At 46.4% G+C, this 21487-nt stretch overlaps 1 protein-coding gene across 4 annotated transcripts in view; it reads left to right on the plus strand.

Annotated features, from left to right (window-relative positions):
- The window catches only part of KCNT1 (potassium sodium-activated channel subfamily T member 1), a 290128-nt gene that overhangs the window by 258897 nt on the left and 9744 nt on the right, over nucleotides 1-21487 (plus strand). The window contains exons 20-30 of one of the 4 annotated variants that reach the window (XM_038744726.1): nucleotides 3371-3476; nucleotides 4233-4405; nucleotides 5414-5485; nucleotides 6876-7010; nucleotides 7106-7217; nucleotides 7598-7699; nucleotides 10035-10118; nucleotides 12133-12261; nucleotides 13077-13097; nucleotides 14872-15178; nucleotides 19642-19704. In XM_038744726.1, the coding sequence (XP_038600654.1) occupies nucleotides 3371-3476; nucleotides 4233-4405; nucleotides 5414-5485; nucleotides 6876-7010; nucleotides 7106-7217; nucleotides 7598-7699; nucleotides 10035-10118; nucleotides 12133-12261; nucleotides 13077-13097; nucleotides 14872-15178; nucleotides 19642-19704 (1304 nt within the window). The remainder of the gene's footprint in view (nucleotides 1-3370; nucleotides 3477-4232; nucleotides 4406-5413; nucleotides 5486-6875; nucleotides 7011-7105; nucleotides 7218-7597; nucleotides 7700-10034; nucleotides 10119-12132; nucleotides 12262-13076; nucleotides 13098-14871; nucleotides 15179-19641; nucleotides 19705-21487) is intronic. The other 3 variants (XM_038744728.1, XM_038744727.1, XM_038744729.1) reach the window with 3 other exon arrangements.

A 21487-nucleotide genomic window follows, 5' to 3' on the forward strand; every position in this document is an offset into this window, starting at 1 on the left:
TGAATTAAAGCACCGGGATAGATATAAGGTAATCAAGTTGGCACACAGTTCTTATCCTACTTGGGCTCACAGTCTAAGTAGGAATCAATCAATCGTATTTATTGAGCGCTTAGTGTGCAGAGCACTGTACTAAGTGCTTGGGAAGTACAAGTTGGCAACACCCAGAGACGGTCCCTACCCAACAGTGGGCTGGAAGGAAGGAGAGCAGGCACCAAATCGCCAGCTTACAGATGAGGAAACCAAGGCACAGAGAAGTTAAGTGAATTGCCCAAGGTCAAATAATAGGCAAATGGCAGAGCTGGGATTAGAACTCAGGTCCTTTGTCTCCCAGGCCTGTACTGTTTTCCACTAGGCCTAGTTGCTTTTTATTGAGAGGGAGTTTGTGTCTGGGTTTTGAGAAAAAGATGAGCATTCAACTGATGGTTATATGGCCCAGCATGTAGCAGCACACAGGTACATCTGCATATAGTTCTTTGTTTTAGAAGATGACATCATTAACAGAGAACTTTTGTCTCTAGGTGTGAAAAGGCCACCCTACATTATGATCACGCGAGATTGTCCTTTATGCTGCTACATATATGTTGTACACAAATGCATACAAGCATCTATACATATGCACACACCAGCATCATCATCTTAATGATTTTCATTCATTCACTCATTCATTTATTGAAGGTGTATTATCTATGGAGCACTGTTCTAAGCATTTGGAAGCAGTGTGGATTAGTGGATAGAGAGTGGGCTTGGGAGTCATTAGGACATGGGTTCTAATTCTGGCTCCTCCGTTTGTCTGCTGTGTGACCTTGGGCAAGTCACTTCATTTCTCTGGCACTCAGTTGCCTCATCTGTAAAATGGGGACTAAGTGTGTGAGCCCCATGTGGGACAGGGACTGTCCAACCATAATAACTTGTATCTTACCCTAGTTCTTAGAACAGTGCTTGGTACATAAAAAGGACCTAACAAATAGTATAATTATTATTACTATTAATAATGATAATAATAAAATACTATTGAGTTGGTAGACATGTTCCCTGCCCACAGGAAACTTACTGAAAGCTGCCAATGCTGAGGACTGTATGAATGAGGGTGCAGGTCTTTGGAAATTTCTTGCACACTTTGTCCATGAAAATTCAGTAGTTCAGGTTTTAATAATAATAATAATGGCATTTATTAAGCACTTACTATGTGCAAAGCACTGTTCTAAGCGCTGGGGAGTTTACAAGGTGATCAGGTTGTCCCACGTGGGGCTCACGGACTTAATCCCCATTTTACAGATGAGGGAACTGAGGCACGGGGAAGTTAAGTGACTCGCCCAAAGTCGCACAGCTGACAAGTGGCAGAGCCGGGATTTGAACCGATGACCTCCGACTCCAAAGCCCGGGCTCTTTCCACCGAGCCACGCTGCTTCCCCTCTGGTCCCTCGCCATTTGGGATGAGCGTTGTCCCTCAGACGCCAGTGGATAAAGAAGAAAAAAGTATGCCCTACCACCAGTAGTTCCCACACCTGAATATATGCATATGAATGCATATGAATATATGCTCTGCACATAGTAAGCGCTCAATAAATACGATTGATTGATTGATATGCACGTCTCTCCAGCAGATATCTTGCTTTACTCTGATAGTGATGGGGAAAGAGCCGGGGCACTTTCAACTCTGAGTAGTCCAAGTCCTAAAGCCCCATTTCAAATAATGTGGTAGGGTAGGGGAGCGTAGCAGGAGGGGGACCAGCCCGGTACACAGCAACCAGGAGAGGGGTTACCATCCTAGAGCAGAGGCTTTGGGAATTTGTACATATTTATTACTCTATTTATTTCACTTGTACATATTTACTACTTGTACATATCTCCCCCTTTTAGACTGTGAGCCCACTGTCGGGTAGGGACTGTCTCTATGTGTTGCCAATTTGTACTTCCCGAGCGCTTAGTACAGTGCTCTGCACATAGTAAGCGCTCAATAAATACGATTGATGAGGATGATGATGATGATGAAGACCTGGTTACCGGGAGGCAGTTTTGAAAACGTCGGCAGAACTTGCAGATGGCAAAAAACCAGACCAACAAAGCATTAATTATCTTTGTGTGCCCTCAAGGGGGAATGGGCCGTCTATCAATAAATCATATCTAATGAGTGCTTACTGTGTGCAGAGCACTCTGCTAAGTGCTTGGCTTGTCCATCACCCTCAGATTTTCAGCCACACCCTCCCATAGCTGTAGGAGCAAAAATGCTGACAGTGACCAGTCCAACTTTAATGTCATGTACCTTCTATTTTCTTTACTATGGTATTTTTTAAGTCCTTATTATGTACTGTAGAGAAGCAGCGTGGCTCAGTGGAAAGAGCCCGGGCTTTGGAGTCAGAGGTCATGGGTTCGAATCCCAGCTCCCCCACATGTCTGCTGTGTGGCCTTGGGCAAGTCACTTAACTTCTCGGAGCCTCAGTTACCTCATCTGTAAAATGGGGATGAAGACTGTGAGCCCCACATGTGGCAAACTGATCACCTTGTATCCCCCCCAGCACTTAGAACAGTGCTTTGCACATAGTAAGCGCTTAATAAATGCCATTATTATTAACAAATGCCAGTATTAATTAATTAATTAATTGCTAAGCATTGGGGTAGATACAAGCTAATCAGGTTGGACACAGTCCATATCCCTCATGGGCTCAAAGTCTTAATCCCCACATTACAGTTGAGATAAATGATGCATAGAGAAGTAAGTGCCTTGCCCAAGGCCACACAGCAGACAAGTGGAGGAGCCAGGATTAGAACCCAGGACCTCTGACACCTAGCGCCGTGCTCTATCCACTAGGCCATGCTACTTCCTGGATATGCATCACAGATTGGTTTAAAAACTGGGGAACCTACACATTGGAGATCCAAGTTGCTGAAACATATCTGGAGTGTTTTCCTCATTGAAAAGGATTAATAGGGTCTGAAACGAGTGAAAACCAATTAATCATATTTATGAGCAATTACTTTGTGCAGAGCCCTGTATTAAGAGCTTGGGAGAGTACGACAAAGCAATATAACAGACACGTTCCCAGACCACACTGAGAAAAGTGATCTTGCTTGGTACCCTGAGAGGTGGGCCGATTTTAATGAGCGTACTGAAATTACTCTGACTTCTCTTTGGAAAAGCCACTCCAACATCGTTCTGTGATCTGATGAAATGTGCATGGTTTTATGATGAAATTGTGTAGTTAGTATTAGGTTGGGAGGAGGGCAGTGGGGGGAGGAGAGAGAGAGAGAGAGAGTGTGGTGGTTGGGGGGGGGGGGTGTATACACACACATACTTGAATTTATTCATCCTTGCTCTACCCATTCCTGGGAATGGTTCCTAAACTGAAAACTCTGGCTCTTTCTTATCCAGGTACGTGAAAGGCTACCCCCCAAACTCTCCCTACATTGGAAGTTCACCCACACTGTGCCATCTGTTGCCTGTGAAAGCTCCTTTCTGCTGCTTGAGGCTTGATAAGGTAAGATAAAATTTAGGCGCCTGGTTGAATGGTTCTAGCCTCATCCTGGATCATGTCCCCTCCTGTCCATCTGAGTGTTTCTCCCTCTCTCTCTCTCTCTCTCTCTCTCTCTCCCCCTCTCTCTCTTTATGGCTGTCTGTATCACTCTGTCTCTGTCTCTCTGCCTGGCTCTTTGTTGACTGTCTCTCTCTGTTGGCTGTTTCCCTATCTGGCTGTCTGCCTGTGTTGGCTGCCTCTCTGCCCGTCTCCCTGATTCCCTGCCTGTTTCCCTGATTCCTTGCCAGCCTCCCTCCCTCCTTGATTCCCTGACAGTCTCCCTCCCTCCATCCCTTCCAGTCTCCCTGATTCCTTGTCTGTCTCTTTCCCTCCCTGCCGGTCTCCCTGGTTCCCTGCCAGTCTCCCTCCCTCCCTGCCTGTTTCCCTGATTCCCTGCCTGTCTCCTTCCATCACTGCCTGTCTCCCTGATTTTCTGTCAGTCTTCCTTCCTCCCTGCCTGTTTCCCTGATTTCTTACCAGTCTCCCTCCCTGTCTCCCTGCCTGTCTTCTTCCCTCCCTGTGTTCCCTCTCTCCCTCCCTTCTCCAGTGCCTCCCATCCAGCCTGCCCCCATCTGCGGTTCTCCCCACCCAGCTCCTAGTTCACCTGTCTCCCTGTCCGACTCTCTATGACTCTTTCACAGTACTGTTCCTTTATTCGGAGAGAGAGTATGGATAGGAGCACCAAACCGAATGTGTTCTCTGGGGATTGTTTCCTTACAGGGCTGTAAGCACAACAGCTATGAAGATGCTAAGGCCTACGGCTTTAAGAACAAACTGATTATCGTTTCCGCAGAGACCGCTGGGAACGGACTGTATAATTTCATTGTTCCACTCCGGGCCTACTATAGGTCCCGGAAGGAGCTAAACCCAATTGTGCTGCTGCTAGACAACAAGTAAGGTTGTTTTCAAACTTGCTTGCCTTCATTAAAGAAGCAGAGAGTTATGACCCGTTAATCTTGGTGTGGGAGCTGAGACAGAGCAAGGCAGGGTTAGGCCAATTAATCATTGTTTCGCAAAATGTTTTTTTTCCCTTTCTGATAGCCACACTTTTTTCTCCCAAATATCCACTCCTCTTAATTTCCCCCAAATCAAGCCCCTCGTCCTTTTCCTTTCTACGTTTCTCTCACAATGAGGGGAGAGGAGGCAGGGTTGGGGAGATGGTTGCAACAGAAAGTCAGTTTCAGTGCAAAATTTAAGGGTCCACAGCTATTCAGTCCCGTCTCACACATCCAGGTGTCCTTTGGTCCCTGTCAGAGACAGAAAACAGACTGGAGAAATCATTGTTGTCATCCAAGAGAGCACTGCTTGTGGTCATTTGTTCCTATGTCCTGGATATCTTTTGGTGGAAATTCCATCCTGTGGTAATGGTGACAAACAATAAAAGGACCTAAAAAGTAAGAATGTCTGTGCTACTGAAATTATCTGTGTTTTGACTTACACCCAGGGACCTTGTAGCCTGTCTTCATAGTGGAAAGTGGGACATCCTACAGCCTGTGTTAACCCCATTGACTGCCCTTGTCAGTCAGTCAGTCAATCGTATTTATTCTAATTCCAGCTCTGCCACTTGTCTGCTGTGTGCCCTTGGGCAAGTTACTTCACTTCTCTGTACCTCAGTTAACTCATCTGTAAAATGGGGATTAATACTGTAAGACCCATGTATGACAGGGACTGTCCAGCCTGATTAGCTTGTTTCTACCTCTGCGTTTTGAACAGTGCTTGACACATAGTAAGCACTTAAACAAATGCCATAATTATTATTATTAAGTGCTTATTGTGTGTCCATTGCTCTGTACACAGTGGGTGCCCAGTAAACTTTTGTTGCTTGTGAAAATAGTGGCCATAATTAGTGCAGTGAAATTTGTCTTCCATCACTGACCCTTGAATGGCTGTTTCCCCTACAGGCCTGACCACCACTTTCTAGAAGCAATCTGTTGCTTCCCCATGGTGTACTACATGGAAGGCACAATTGATAAGTAAGTATCTCCGGCTTGAGCATTGTCTAGTAGAATGATGGATTACTGGCAAAGAGAGAGAAGAAGAGACCTTAGCTAAGTTCTTTTTCTAGAGCCAAGAAAGGTAAAGTGGTTATGAAACAACTGTCTACTGAGGTAGTCATTCATTCATTCATTCAGTCGTATTTATCGAGCACTTACTGTGTGCAGAGCACTGTACTAAGCGCTTGGGAAGTACAAGTTGGCGACATATAGAGATTGTCCCTACCCAACAGTGGGCTCACAGTCTAGAAGGGGGAGACAGAGAACAAAACAAAACATATTAACAAAATAAAATAAATAGAATAAATGTGTACAAATAAAATACATAAATAGAGTAATAAATACATACAAACATATATACATATATACAGGTGCTGTGGGGAGGGGAAGGAGGTGAGGCAGGGTGGATGGGGAGGGGGACAAATGCAGCCTGGTAAGAGCATTAAATGGTAAATACAGTGAAATTGGTGATAATGAAATGTCATTCCAGGGTTGCCCATCCACCTCTGCGTCAAAGAGAAACTCCTTACCTCTGATTTCCTACGACAACCCAGCTGGGACACTTCCCTCCTCTAAAACTAACCTATTCAACTGTACCTTAATATCATCCAGTCCACCTCCGACGCCTTGCTCACATCCTCTCTCTCTGGCCTGGAACTCCCTCCCCATCACCATCATCATCCTCAGTGGTGGTATTTGTTAAACACTACGTGCTAAGCACTGGGATAGATACAATGCAGTCAGATCAGAAATAGTCCCTGTCCAACGTATAGCTCACAGTCTGACATGGGTCTCATGTATCGGACAGAACAGCACTCTCCAGAACAATCGTAGAGTCACATGGACTACACCAACTACGCTTTTATTCCCCCTACTACCTCTTCCTTCTCCATCATCTTTGCACCTTGGATCTGTACCCTTTAAGCACCTGCTATTCACCCCCCATAGCCCTTACAGCATTTATGAAAATGTCCTCGTATTTTGCCATTTGCCCTATCTGTATTTATTTCAATGTCTAGTCCCCTTCTAGACTGTAAGTTCCTTGTGGGCAGGGATCGTAACTACCAACTGTATTGTACAGTACTTTCCCAATCACTTAGTACAGTGTTCTGTCCCTAGTCAGTGCTCAGTAAATACCATTGATTGATTGATTGCTCTAAGCTCGTTGTGGCCAGGGACTGCGTCTGCCATCTCCGTTGTGTTGCACTGTCCCAAGCGCTTAGCACAGTGCTCTTGCACAGAGTACCGCTGATGAAGACGACGATGATGATTGATTGGCCATCCAGTGGGGATTTATGCTTAAGCCCTGGCACAGCTTCTTGCAAGCTCTGATCAATTAAGCCCATTTTATGTCTATGAATTTCTTCAGTCTAGATAGCTTGTTGCAGTGTGGCATCATCTACGCTGACAATTTGGTGGTGGTGGATAAAGAGAGCACCATGAGCGCCGAGGAAGATTACATGGCAGACGCTAAAACGATCGTCAACGTCCAGACGATGTTTAGGTGAGTGACTTTGGTTTTTGGAGACCTGGTTTCTCCGGGAAGTCTTGCTGTTCTGTCCCATCTCACAGTGACTAATACTCTTGTCTCCATTCCAGGTTGTTTCCAAGTCTTAGTATTATTACAGAGCTGACTCACCCTTCCAATATGAGATTCATGCAGTTCAGAGCCAAGGACAGTTATTCTCTGGCTCTTTCCAAATTGGAAAAAGTAAGGATCTTGTTCACTTTCTCTTTCCCTTGGGGGGCACATGTTTGAGTGCTGAGACCGGAATTACCCCAAGCATTCGCGTCTGTCGGAACCAAGGGTGAAATAGGAAGCTTTATACCTGCTATCGTTTTTGGAAGTTGAAGACCGAGAAGGAGGCCAGAGCAAAGACTGGGTTCTTTCCTTTATACACTTGTTTGCCTCATCAGGAGACGTGGTGGTTTAAAATCCAGACAGTGGAAAAGAAACGGCCCAGAGCTGTGAAGTTACTGAAACACTTTCTGTTTTGGTGACTATTCTCAGAGTTCCCTCGGATGAAATGTGGTGGTTTCCTTGTTCATCGTTGCAGTTGTTCGCCCTGAATGCTCTTATCTTTTCTGCAGCGAGAAAGAGAAAATGGATCCAACCTGGCCTTCATGTTCCGACTGCCTTTTGCGGCTGGGCGAGTGTTCAGCATCAGCATGTTGGATACGCTGCTCTACCAGGTTGGTAACAATGGGCGGAGTTTTCACTGGACTCCTTCTGCAGGAGGGGATTGAGGGAGGGATGTGTTAATAAAAGTGATTCACAACAAAAATAGCTTGTGGGCTGTCTTTACTCAAGCCTTATTAGGCATCTGTAAATGAAAAGGATGGGGTGTCCATTGGGATATTTGTCAAGGAAATCTCTATCTGCTCCTGGACACTAGTCGTAAAATCTGATAATTCTAATTCATAGAGAAACAGTGTGGCTCAATGGAAAGAGCCTGGGCTTGGGAGTCAGAGGTCGTGGGTTCTAATCCCGCTGTGTGACTTTGGGCAAGTCACTTCACTTCTCTGGGCCTCAGTTACCTCATCTGTAAAATGGGGATTAAGACTGTGAGCCCCATGTGGGACAACCTGATTACCTTGTATCCCCCCCAGCACTTAAAACAGTGCTTGGCACATTGTAAGTGCTTAACAAATGCCATCATTATTTATGAGAAGCAGTGTGGTTCAGTGGAAAGAGCACGGGCTTTGGAGTCAGAGGTCATGGGTTCAAGTCCCGGCTCCGCCAATTGTCAGCTGTGTGACTTCGGGCAAGTCTCTTAACTTCTCCGTGCCTCAGTTCACCTCATCTGTAAAATGGGGATGAAGACAGTGAGCCCCCCATGGGACAACCTGATCACCTTGTAACCTCCCCAGCACTTAGAACAGTGCTTTGTACATAGTAAATGCTTAATAAATGCCATTAAAAAAATTTCATTCTCCAGCCAATTTTCCGAGGGTGAAATGTTCTTTCATTATTTCCTGGTGATTGTCAATGAGCCTTATTGATGCACCCACTGAAGAGTGCTCACAGCTGCTCCCTGGATTTTTGTGGGGGGCCTACATCAGGAACCCAACCTTAAGCCGGGCATCAGGAAGGTGGAGGAGGGACTGGATCATTTCTGTTTCCCTATTCCCCATCTTCTGAGGGGAATGGGACCATGCAAGCTCTAGACCGTAGACTGTAAGCGTCCCCTTCTAGACTGTAAGTCTTCCCTCTCTCCCCCCACCATCATTTTTTTTTTGTTCTGGTATCTGTTAAGCTCTTACTATGTGCCAGGGACTGTTCTAAGCACTGAGGTACATCAAATCGGGTTGGACACAGTCCATGTCCCACATGGGGCTTAATTCCCATTTTACAGATGAGGTAAATGAGACACAGAGAAGTTGCCCAAGTTCTCACAGCAGACAAGTGGCAGCTCCATGTGGGCAGGGAATGGCTACCAATTCGATTATATTGTACTTTCCCAAGTGCTTAGTACAGTGCTCTGCGCATAGTAATGATTGGTTGTTTGACTTGAGGAATCTCGAAAGGGTCGATCCCAGATCACCCCAGCCTATCTTAAATGCCTAAAAAGGGGGAGGGGGATCAATGGGAGCGCGAACTTTCCCTTTTACTCCTTTGTGAGGATTAAGGCATTGATAGGCCGCTACCAAATGGTTAATAATAATGACGGTATTTGTTAAGCACTTAGTATGTGCCAAGCACTGTTCTATGCACTGGGGAGATACAAGGTAATCAGGTTGTCCCACATGGGGCTCACAGTCTTAATTTCCATTTTACAGATGAGGTCACTGAGGCACACAGAAATGAAGTGACTTGCCCAAATCACACAGCAGATGAGTGGCGGAGGCAAGATTAGAACCCACGACCTCTGACTCCCAAGCCCGTGCTCTTTCCTCTACGCCATGCTGCTTCTCTACCTCTGGGCTCAAAAAAAATGTATTTCAGTTAAAACCGTTACCTTCATAAGCAATACAACGTTCTTAAGCAAAGCAACTGCCATTTCATACATTATTCTGAATGTCATTATCCTGAATGCCAAGCACCAGCGTGAGAGAGATGTTGCTCCCATGACTTAAGATCTTTACGACGGGCCTACATGTGCCAATTATCTATATAATTGAAGCCTAAAAATATACCACAGCCTGAACTGTCCCAGAAATTCCTCCCGCTCCCCCATCCAAAGACACAGCTGACTGTTAGAGCTGCGCAATTACAGTGAAGTGAGATTTTGGATCTTGAATTATCTGGAAATTGCATATGTGTACACACTGTCTTACTGGGGCTTGGTCAGTGAAATGAAGTGATGTAGGGCAGGGTGAATTCTCTAAAATAGAAAGGGTTTCTAGTGATTGCTTTTTAGGCTGGGACAAAGTGGGACCTGAAATTAGCCATCTTGTTGATGTGTTTCTCCTTCACTCTCTCCTTCTCCTTCCTCCTCTCCCCCCACCCACCAACTCTCTATGTGTGCTTATTCCACTTCACTTTGGTTGGCTATCTGCCTTCTTCCTGTTGTTGCTTTTGTTCCAGTCATTTGTGAAAGACTACATGATTACAATTACCAGATTGTTACTGGGTCTGGACACCACCCCAGGTTCAGGCTACCTCTGTGCGGTAAGTCATGATTTTGTTTCTGCTTTTACCTTGTCACTTTTTGACGGTAATCCACCTGTGAGATAAGGATCATGTGTTTTGCCAATCCTAGTGGAGATATTCTATTTTCATCTCAGTGTGGGACCATGTTGTCATTAAAGAGCCTGCCTTGGGGGCATTCCCACAAATCACTGTACTGTTCTAAGGACTGAAGTAGATGTAAGATAATTATATTGGACACACTTCCTGTCCCACATGGGATCGCACAGTTTAAGTAGGAGGGAGAACAGATAATGAATCCCCTTTTTACAGATGAGAAGCAGCATGGCTCAGTGGAAAGAGCACGGGCTTTGGAGTTAGAGGTCATGGGTTCAAATCCTGGCTCCGCCAATTGTCAGCTATGTGAATTTCTGAGGTAACTCATTTGAGTTCCCTCATCTGTAAAATGGGGATTAAGACTGTGAGCCCCCCATGGGACAACCTGACCACCTTGTAACCTCCCCCGCGATTAGAACAGTGCTTTGCACATAGTAAGCGCTGAATAAATGCCATCATTATTATTATTATTAGATGAGGGAACTGAGGCACAGAGAAGTGCAGTGACTTGCCCAAGGTCACACAGAAGACAAGTGGCAGAGCTGGGAGGAGAACCCAGGTCCTTCTGACCCCCAGGCTCATGCTCTTTCCACTAGGTCATGCTGGCTCTGAAAAGAAAGTTGTAATTTAAGCACCCAAAGTACCAATAGGCACTGTGCCCCCAGGAGTCCAGGCATCTTCTAGTGTCTATAGCTGGGCCCTTCGTAGTCAAAGAAGATGAGAAGCAGCATAGCCTAGTGGCCCTTGGAGCCAGGAAGATCTGGGTTCTAATCCCAGCTCTGCCATTCGTCTTCTGTGTGACCCTGGGCAAGTCACATCACTTCTCTGTGCCTCAGTTCCCTCATCTGTAAAATGGGGATTAAGACTGTGCCCTATGTGGGACCGGGACTGTGTCCAAACCAATTAACTTGTATCTGGCCCATAGTAAGTGCTTAACAAATACCATAAAAAAAAAGATGCCACTGATGATGTGCATTATGTGTGTGGCGAAAAGCATCCGTGAGCCTGGCCACATTGTGCATATAAAAAGGTGGTTCCTAATGTGGTGTTTTGTTGTTTACAATGCCTGGCACTGTGTTCACTAATATGCTCCAAACCCTAGGAGCTCGGCAAGAGCAATAAATCTCCCCAAGTGCCTAACTTGTACACAGCTACCCCTCCCTAGTGACAAATTAGGTGCTCGGGGAGTGTCAGCGATCGGCCTTCTCCTGCCTGGCTCCTAAGGTATGAAGCATATTAGTGCTGGCAGCATTTCATGGTCCTCTGGCAGCCCAGAGGGTGCCATCGTCACCAAAGACAGCTATGGTTGCCAACTGAATTTTTGCCTTTTAGCTAAGATCTCTTACGGGGTTAGGTTGTTCCCAGACAAGATGGTGAGGCCACATCATTGTACTCATCCATGAGGGAATCTCACCTCCAGTAACCCAGACATCAACCCAAGAACCTGGGGGTGCAGCCCATTGCAGGCTATTCTACACCCCTCCTTTCCCTCTGCTGCCTGGAGTGACCACAGAGCCATCTCCAGAATCCAGGCAGGTAGACAACCAGGTCCTGGGAGAAGCACCCCAGACCTCAGCAGCCCTGGATTAATGAGGGACCTAACCAAGGAAGCACGCTCTCTTCCCTTCTGCCCACTTCCTGCTTCATCACCACAAGCTCAATCTGTCTTTCAAAAAGCGACGAAAAAAATAACCTGTCTCCAATCCTCCATTCCTTGGGTTGAAGACACGGAGGGAACTCAATGGGCCTTAAGCAGTGGTTGGTTGGTTCGGGTTCTTTTTATTGTGTCCAAGCTACTTTGCAGTCCGCATGCCGTAGAGAGTGAAAACCTTGGAGCCTCAGTGAATAGCCAAATATATGCCAGGGAGGAATTCGAACACTGGAGAGAACTGGGCTGGCCAATCACAGCCCCTCTTGAAACAAGGCTCTCTTGCTCTAGATGAAAATTACAGATGATGACCTGTGGATTCGGACCTACGGGCGTCTATTCCAGAAGCTGTGCTCCTCCAGTGCGGAGATTCCAATCGGAATCTACAGGACAGAATCCCATATGTTCTCCACCTCCGAGGTAGGCAACTCGGCCGATCGGGAATTCCCAGTAAGTTTTAAGGTGTAAAAGGCTCTGTGGAAGAACACCTCCTCACAGAAGTTGCCAAGTCAGAGTTCAAATTCTCCAGCTGGGATGACCTGCCCCTTTAAGGCATTTCCTGGTATCCAAGAGAATGGCCAGAATGTAAAGAGAGAATCCATTTAAAATAGACCTCAGTTTAAGCACTAAGCAGGGCCTGTTCTTAAGCAGGCTACTTAAATATTATTTCACATTTTATTATGAAATCCCTAATACAATCAAACTGTGATTTTGGGAGCTGAGGGATGAATGCAATTACACTACAATGAGTGGCAGTGTTCTCATGGTAATAATCAGGCAATGTGGAGAGTTAGACCAATTCAGTTTGACACAACAGATGGAAAAACACATTTCAAAACAGATTGCTAAATTAATCTTCCCATCCTGGCTTGGCTTTGCAATGTGTTCACCGCAAAAATGTGATTATAAGCACTAATATTGCTAATTAATTTGACTTGCTAAGAAATCAGAGGGTTCTGATTCAAAGGATTTTCTATAGTGGCAGTAACAGCAATAGGAGTATTAATAGTGTTTATTAAACACTTGTGAAGAGCACTGTGCTAAACTCTGAGAAAGAATACACAAGTAGGAATTAAACTCTATCCCTGTCCCTCAGAGGGCTCACGATCTAAAAATAGTGCATTGTTCATCCACCCTTCAGTGCTTAAGTAGATGAGAGAGCAGAGTACAGAATGACACAGGGTGGGGAACGCTTCAGAATTAATGCAAACTGCATCTAATTTTCTTTTATACAGCCTCATGACATCCGAGTCCAGGTGAGTAATGTTTGAAATTAAAATATAATCCAAAAGAAAAGCCAGTTTTTGTCACATGATCATTATAGAAAATCCTCCAAGAACAAAGGAAGTTCCAGAGTGGGTGTGAGTGAATTCGGATCAGGTACATCCCGACAGGGCTCTCTGTGATGGACTGGGGAGAGGCCCCAGGAGGGAACGAGCAGGTGGCAGAAAGAGCAGTGGCTCGAGGGGCTTGCTATTTCAATGAACTTTTAAACTGAGGAAATGAGGAAATTCTCAGCACAGAGGTATCCTTTACTTCCATTTTTCTTTAAGACAGCATCTCCAGGCTTAGTTAAAGGAAAGGAGGGATCACCTTCCAGCTCTTCAAGAAAACTCTCCTGTGAATCAATAGCATTTTCTCCCCCCACCCCCTCCCCATCACCTCTCCATCCTCTCCCCACAAGACTGTGCTGGTGGAGGTGTTTCTGAACAGATAATAGTAATAATAATAATAATAATGGCATTTATTAAGCACTTACTATGTGCAAAGCACTGTTCTGAGCGCTGGGGAGGTTACAAGGCGATCAGGTTGTCCCACGGGGGCTCACAGTCTTAATCCCCATTTTACAGATGAGGTAACTCAGGCCCAGAGAAGTTAAGTGACTTGCCCAAAGTCACACAGCTGACAATTGGCAGAGCCGGGATTTGAACCCCTGACCTCTGACTCCATGAGGATAAGCTCCTCAGGTCTCCTTTGCCCACCCCTTTGTCTCCTCCTACCCTATTAATATATGATTCTGGGAGGACTGCTTCAGATTCTTTTATTTTAATTTCTCTCTCCTTCTCTAGACTGTAAGCTAGTCTTGGTCAGGGAATATGTCTGTTGTATTATTGGGTTGTGCTCTCCCAAGCACTTAGTACAGTAAGTGTTCAATAAACAAAATTGATTTTTACAAACCAGTCCATAGTCTAAACGTTCCTTTGCAAGAGGCTCAGTGGTATTAAGAATTCCTACAGGAATCCTTGGGCCACACCGGGTTTAGGATTTGTTAGAAACTCCTAGTGGAATTACTAAGTAGCAAATGGCTAATGGTGTCACCATGGGATTTGCCTCTGTCCATGTGGTTGACAAAGCCTGGCAGGAAAGAATCAGATTGCGTTTAGCTGGCAGCACCTCCAACCCCCTATAGGATGTGTGGTCATGGGTGACTGGAAGGGGCATATTGATTTCTGGCCAAAACAGAGCAGTGGGACTTCTTCGGGAATGACGGTGTGATCCTATTTCCTGTAAGGAGGGAAAGTTACTCCGTGATTTTACTTCTAACTGCCCATAGCTCTTGCTTATCAATTGAGTCAGGTGTGTTTATGGTCACTTGAAATTCTGGGGTGGGACAGTAACAGACTGTGATTTTCTTCATCGTCTGGTTTGAGTTCACTCACTGGCTCTGGACCTTCACGCAGCGTCCTCTGGGTATAAGTAAGACATCCCCTTCCATCCGTGTTTTTCTTTGCCATCCTCATTGCCATCGGTGTTCCCATTCACGCAGCTCTTAACCACCCCCTCCTCTGGCTGTGAAGGTCGCTCGGGAAGTCGGCCAGGGGGTGGTCCAGGGTGGCCGGCGGGGAGAGGGTGAGGTGGTCTGCATGCTCCCTCTCTCTTGGGGGGCATTTCGGAGAGTTGCCATCTCCCCTCCTCACCCCAGCCTGGGCCGGGGCCACTGCGGCGGCAGCAGGGCCAGCACCCATACGTCACCGCCGAGCCAGGGCCCCGGCGAGTACTCACCCCGGCATCTTGCCTTGGTACTTCCAGTCGCAAATCTCAGTCAACGTGGAGGACTGCGAAGACACGAGGGACGTCAGGGAGTCCTGGAGCGCCAAGCCGAGCCACCACCACCGCAACTCCTGCTCCAGCGACCAGTCTGAGCACCCTCTGCTGCGGCGCAAGAGCATGCAGTGGGCTCGCCGACTGAGCCGGAAAGGACACAAGCACACAAGTAAGACGGCTGAGTGGATCAGCCAGCAGAGGCTGAGCCTGTACCGGCGGTCGGAGCGGCAGGAGCTGTCTGAGCTGGTGAAAAACCGCATGAAGCACCTGGGCCTGCCTACGACTGGATACGGTGAGAGATCCATCCTCTGACCCCTCTCCCTGCAACTCTTTCCCCAGGAGTGGGAGGTGGGAAGGATCTGTGGAGGGTGGGAGGAGGGAGGGAGAGGCTTTGACCAGCCCCACCTGGCTGAATCCAGGCTCCCACAGGGATTTGTGAGGCCCAGCCAGGCTCCACATTTCCAAGCAAGAAGCTGAGGGCCCCAACGGAAAGCCCAAATTTACACACTCGGGGAGGGATGTGACCTAACCTCAGGGTCCAGCTGCTGGGGTCATCCATCAGCCCCTTTAATGTTTGAACTTTGCAGTGAGGCCAAGTCAGGGGCGGATGGACTGTCAACGAGGGTTCGACCGGGTCTTGACCTCCCTCAGGGCGTGAAGGGTCAACTTTTGGGTCGGGGAAGATGACTGAATGAGTCCTGTCCAGGTGCCGGTCCTGGAGAACTGAATGTGTTAAGGAGTAACTCAGAAAAGAGATGAAACTGTGGCTCCTTAGCCCATTGCTGTTATGGAACAGACGCAGATCGTGTTGGTAGAAGCAAGTCAGTGATCCTGCCCACAACCCCGGGGTCAGGATCCTGCTTGCAAATTCAGGAATGCCTTGTCAACGGAATTCTTTGGTGCCATTCTCCTATATGTTAGGACCAGGTCTTCCATTGGGTCTCATGGTGCTTCTGAGGCCTGGATCCCTCATTTCCTCGTTTCTCTCCTTTCCCACCTGCCATCTGTTCATCCGTCTACTTTCATGTCTGCTAAGCCATCCCATGCTTTTGGAGTGTAGCTTCTGGTGTTAACGTGAAAGGAACCTCTGAATCCCTTCTCTGGTCTTTAGGAAGTTCATCAGCATTATACTTCAGCATAAGCTGAAAAACCTCCAAGAGGAGCAGACTCTTATCCAGTTTGAAACTGTGGAGTGAGTCGAGGGTATTGATTTCCTTTTCCTTAGGATGGAAATCTCACACATTCTGTTTCCCCAAAGGCTCTCAGATTTGCCCTGGCATGTTTTCTTATTTTGTTAGCTTTAACAGGGCACGCATGAATTATGTGTGTGTGTGTGTGTGTGTGTGTGTGTGTGTGTGTGTGTGTGTGTATACACATACATATGTGTGTGTTTGTGCGCACACACACATACACAACTTTGAAACTTGTCTTCTTTAAACTGTTTTCTAGGCCATTTGACAGTGAAAGTGACATTAACAGCATAGGAAAAATATGACAGAATATTAAATGTTGAATGCTGAAGCTTTTTCTTCTTTTTATGGTATTTGTTAAGCTCTTACTATGTACCTGGGATTTGTACTTAGCACTGGAGTAGGTTCAAGATGATCAGGTTAGACAGAGTCCCCATCCCACATGGGGCTCACAATCTTAATCCCCCTTTTACAGATGAGGTAACTGAGGCACAGAGAAGTTAAATGACTTGCCCAGTTCCTCCGATTCCCAGGCCTGTGCTCTTTCCACTAGGTCATGCTGCTTTTTCCTTTCCTTTAATTAAAAAAAAGACCTTTCCCAATACCCTGGCTGTAATCAGTCACTTTTGTGTCAAGTGAGCAGATGTTGGAGACCGAATCTAGGCTTGAAATTAGTTGGTTCAGGAGTACCAGACCCTCTCATTCAGTATGCTAGGTGTCCCTAGCATCTCTAACATGGTTGTCTTCAGAGAGGCGCCAGTATTTTTGAAACACATCATTTCTCAATCAATCAGTGGTATTTATTGAGCGCTTACTGTGTACTGTGAGCATTTTACTAGGTACTCGGGAAAGGATAATACAATAGAGCTGGTAGATGCTATCACTGCCCACAAGGAGCTTATACAGTCTACAGGGGGAGACAGAAATTGAAATAGATTAGGAATAGGAGAAATAGTAAAGCATAAGAATATTTACATAAACATTGTGGGTCTGGAGTGAGTATCAAAGTGCTTAAGTGCTTAAGGGGAACACAGCTCCACACCCACCAAGTGGGACCCAGAGCGTCCTAAAATTGCTCCCCATTGTACAGGTGGAGAAACTGAGGCCCAGGGCCGTTGGGTGTTTGTCCAAAGTCACACAGCCAGTCCATGAAGGAGCCAGCACTTCATTGTTATTATTATTGTTATTTTTTTTATTTAAGTGCTTACTACAGGTCAAGCACTGTTCTAAGAAATGGAAAAGTAGGCACTAAATGAGGTGCTCTTTCCTTGCCATCCGGAGTCCTAAGTCCCAAGGTCAGGGCTGGAGCATTAGTGGGATGGGTGTAGGGGGGGATTTCCCACAGCATCAATCACTTGCCCAAATCTGGGACCACACGGAGGTGACACAGAAGGAGCCTAGGGATGTGAAGTGTGAGCATCCAGTGGGCTTTTCCCAGCCCTCCCCAAGTCCAGAAGGGGTGTGAAGGTTATCCTGTGGCATTATTCTTCACTTTTCTCAGCTAATTTGACTTCCTAGATATTTGCTGGAACACATGAGCCAGAGAACATTGGTCCATTTTCTTTGGGGCCAGAAGTGATCCTTGATAGAACAACTGATCATCAGTGTAGAGTTCTGTGTGGGCTGGGTCTGGCTCACGGGTCCATCATCCATGGAACCAGAGCGGGGACGCACAAAATCAGGCCCTAGCCAGTTACAGCTGAGCTCAGCGCCCCTCAGCTCATAGCCTTCCACCGTCCCTGCCATCTCCACCCAGGCTAGGTGTGATGCAGCATAGGGAAAGGGGGCTGCTCAAATCAGATGTTACTCTGGGCTGACACAGAAGTGGGTCCAGGGTACTTCAAAGGGACACGTTGCCATGCAGGTGGCAGGTCAACTCCCTGCAGCCGCAGGGGTGACTGTCGTGGCTGACCCCTTCCCTAACTTGAAAGTGCGCCTGGGTTTCCTCATGGGCCACATTGGCACCCTGCTGTTGCCAATCCAGAGCTCCATTCAGCCCAGACAGAACCAGAGTCAATTGGATTGGGTCAGATTGGGCAGTTCTGGCCCATGCAATCATTTAATGGATTATTTATTGAGCACTTATATGCAGAGCACTGTACTAAGCATGCAGGTTTCTGGTCAGAGGTAAAAGTGACTGCTGCTACTCCTCATTTCTCTTTCTCTCCTCTCTCTCCACCCCCCCACCAATTCCTCTCCCCCCCATTCTCTCCTCTTCCCTTCTTTTCTCCATCTTTCCCTTCCCCCAGCCTTATTCTCTCTGCCCTTCTTTTTTCCTTTCACTTCCTCCTCCTCATTCTATCCCTCTCTTGCTCACCTGCTCAGTCCTTCTTTCTCTTTGTTGTTTTCAAGTACATTGCTTGGAGAATTAGAATTTGTGCTGTTCATTTACATGACCCTGCCCAGGCCCTTCATTTCTCATTGTGCTTTCTCTGTGCTACCCAAAGTCTAGTTGGGTAAGCCCCCTTCTCTTGGACCCTGTAGCCTTGCCAGGAGCCAGGCGGATTTTGGACAGGAAAATCAGATGTCCAGTTGCATTTTCACTTTGGAAGGTGCAATGGAGGAGGGAGGGGCGGCACCAGCAAGTATGGGGAGAGGGGACAGGCTCCCCATCAATCAGTTAATCCATCAATGGTATTTATTGAGTGTTTACTATGTGTAGAGTGCTGTACTAAGTGCTTAGCAGAGTACAATACAACAGAGTTGGTAAACACATTCCCTGCCCAAAAAGAGCTTACAGTATAGAGGAGTGGAGATGTGTCTGCAGTTCTAGGCCCTGGCAGTCAAATCCCAGAGGAACTCCCTGGGCAGAAAGTAAAGGGGCAGTTTGTTTGTGATGACACTGTCTTGCATCAACAGATGCAACAGGCAAGCAGTGTGGCCTAGTGGATAGACCACAGGCCCGGGAGTCAAAAGGACATGGGTTCTAGTCCCAGCTCCCACCACTTGTTTTCTGTGTTCCTTGGACAAATCACTTCACTTCTCTGTTCCTCATCTGTAAAACGGGGATTACGACTGTGAGCCCCATGTGGGACAGGGACTAGGTCCAACCTGATTACCTTGTATCTACCCCAGAGCTTAGAACAGTGCCTGGCCCAGTAAGTAAGCACTTAACAAATACCATTAAAAAGAAAAGATGTGGAGAAGCAGCTTAAGGACATAGTAGCATTCTAAACTTAGGCACTTAGGAAAGGACATCCAATGGGTCTTGGATGTTATGTTTCAGGGAAATAAATTAGAGAAGAGTCACAGATTTGATGACTTCCTCTTAGATCCGGCAATGAGCCTGAGATTCTGGAGAGATCAGTTGGTTCTTCTGGTGTCCTCCGGGTCCATTGTCGCAACATACCACCTGTACCTGTCTACGCCCAGCATTGTGGAGAGTACATTGTTCTGCCATGTTTCTGCTTTTTATTTCATTTTATTCTTGGCCCGTGTTATCGACTATCTAGCTATCACTAGAATCTACCTCTACCTCTTAATACCTGGCAAATCACTGCTTGCTGATCTTTCTCTCTCTCTCTCTTTGTTTACGTCTGTACCTTTTTCTCTATATGTTCTGTAGAGGATGTAGCAAATTTAACAGCCAGTGATGTGATGAATCGGGTAAACCTTGGATATTTGCAAGGTAATTCTCCTCCCTTACGAGTCAAGCTTGACTCGGGGCACACAGCATAACAAGAACATGCCAACTAAGGTCAGAAGCCTCCTGCCAGCCACCAATCTAGGCTCTATCACATTTCTTTCCACCTGAGGTGATACTGTGCATCCAAAAGAAAGGGGAACGTGCAACCGAAGCCAAGAGCGAGGCATTTCCCAGGACATGATTTTGGAAGAAAAATGGCTTTTGTTTTTTGAAGCCCAGTATCTCTTTTCTGAATGTTGTAGCAGTAGACTCAGTTTCTGCCTCACCCCTCTTTAGCCTCTGGACATTCAGATGCCCTCTTCTAAATTTTCAGTGAAGCAGCAAACTGTTTTAGATGAATACAACTGGGAAAGGCACTTATCAAATTGTTTCCAATTGCAACCCCAAAAGAAGTCATTTTGGGGAGTTTCAATACTTGTCAGGGCACAATCTGCATTCTAAAAAGCAGCGGTATTTCAGCACCCCTGGGCGGGGAAATACCCAGGTTTTATTTTTAACCATAAACAGTCGATGCTTTCTTTCTGAACCCAAGAGAGGGATGAACATTTCCAAGGAAATGTTCAGTTGCAGGGTTTGCCTCTTCTTCAGGAAGGTGTCAGATTAAAATGCCTGCCTAATTTCCGGATACGCATTCGGGCCAACCTTTTGTGGATGTTTACAATTGAGTGAAATTTGGAGTGAGAGTCCAAGGTCATCCAAGTGTCCTTAATGGGGGCCAAGCCCCTTGTATAACAATAATAATGATAGTAATAATTGTGGTTTTTGTTAAGTGCTTACTATGTGCCAAGCACTATACTAAGCAATGGGATAGGTATAAGACTATCAAGTCAAACATAGTCCCTGTGGCTCAAAGTCTAAGTAGGTAAGAGACGTGGTATTGAATCCCCATTTCACAGATGAGGGAACTGAGGCCCAGAGAAGTGAAGTGACTTACCCAAGGTCACACAGCAGAAAAGTGGCAGAGGGGGAATTAGAACCCAGATCCTCTGCGCTTTCCACTAGGACACGCTGCTTTCTTTGTATAATAATGCAAAGACCAGGCTGAGTACTGGCAATATCAGAAGGCTCTTCAATCACCACCAAGGGTGTGAATTCCCATGGTGTTTATAGAGCAGCTCCCTGAGCAGAAACCCATTGCCTAGCTCCATTATCTAATTTATAGTTCTTGATTGGGGTACCTAGGTGCCTGAGCCCATTTAAATTGGTGGGGGCTGGGAAATTACAAAACAACACCCACCTCCAAGCACGCCTGGCATCCCCAGAGCCAGGAGTCTGCTTGCTGGAGAAGCAAGTGTGCTTGTTCCCAACCCCTGAGTCAGTGAATGATGGGGAATCACTGATGGTGATCATTTTAAACAGCAAAAAGGATGACCCAATTTCAAGCAATTTTCTGTGTAATGTGAATAGTTTTTTTTCAATATTTAAATTTTCGGTCCTGTGTAGACCACAATGAAGGTGAAAAGTTGGCATTTTCCTAAAATTGTGTGCCTTAATTTTTAAGACCTGGCGCCCCCCTCTCCCCCACCCACCCACCCAGTACGGTTTCATGGAAGGCCCTCACCAGCACAGTATATTGCCACGCCGGCGAAAGCAGTAATCTTCCCTTTTATAACTGCTAAATCAATTTCTGCCCAACATACCCTTAAAAAAATGTTTTTAAACCCCTGCCAGAGGACAGAGTCTTCCTTTTGGTAGCTGGAAATCTGTTCCTGTCTTCTGTGCCCAGGAGCCGCTTGGCAAACCTACTGCCAAACTTCCTCTGGTT

Source organism: Tachyglossus aculeatus, chromosome 4, assembly GCF_015852505.1.
Source record: "Tachyglossus aculeatus isolate mTacAcu1 chromosome 4, mTacAcu1.pri, whole genome shotgun sequence".
Classification (NCBI taxonomy): Eukaryota; Metazoa; Chordata; class Mammalia; order Monotremata; family Tachyglossidae; genus Tachyglossus; species Tachyglossus aculeatus.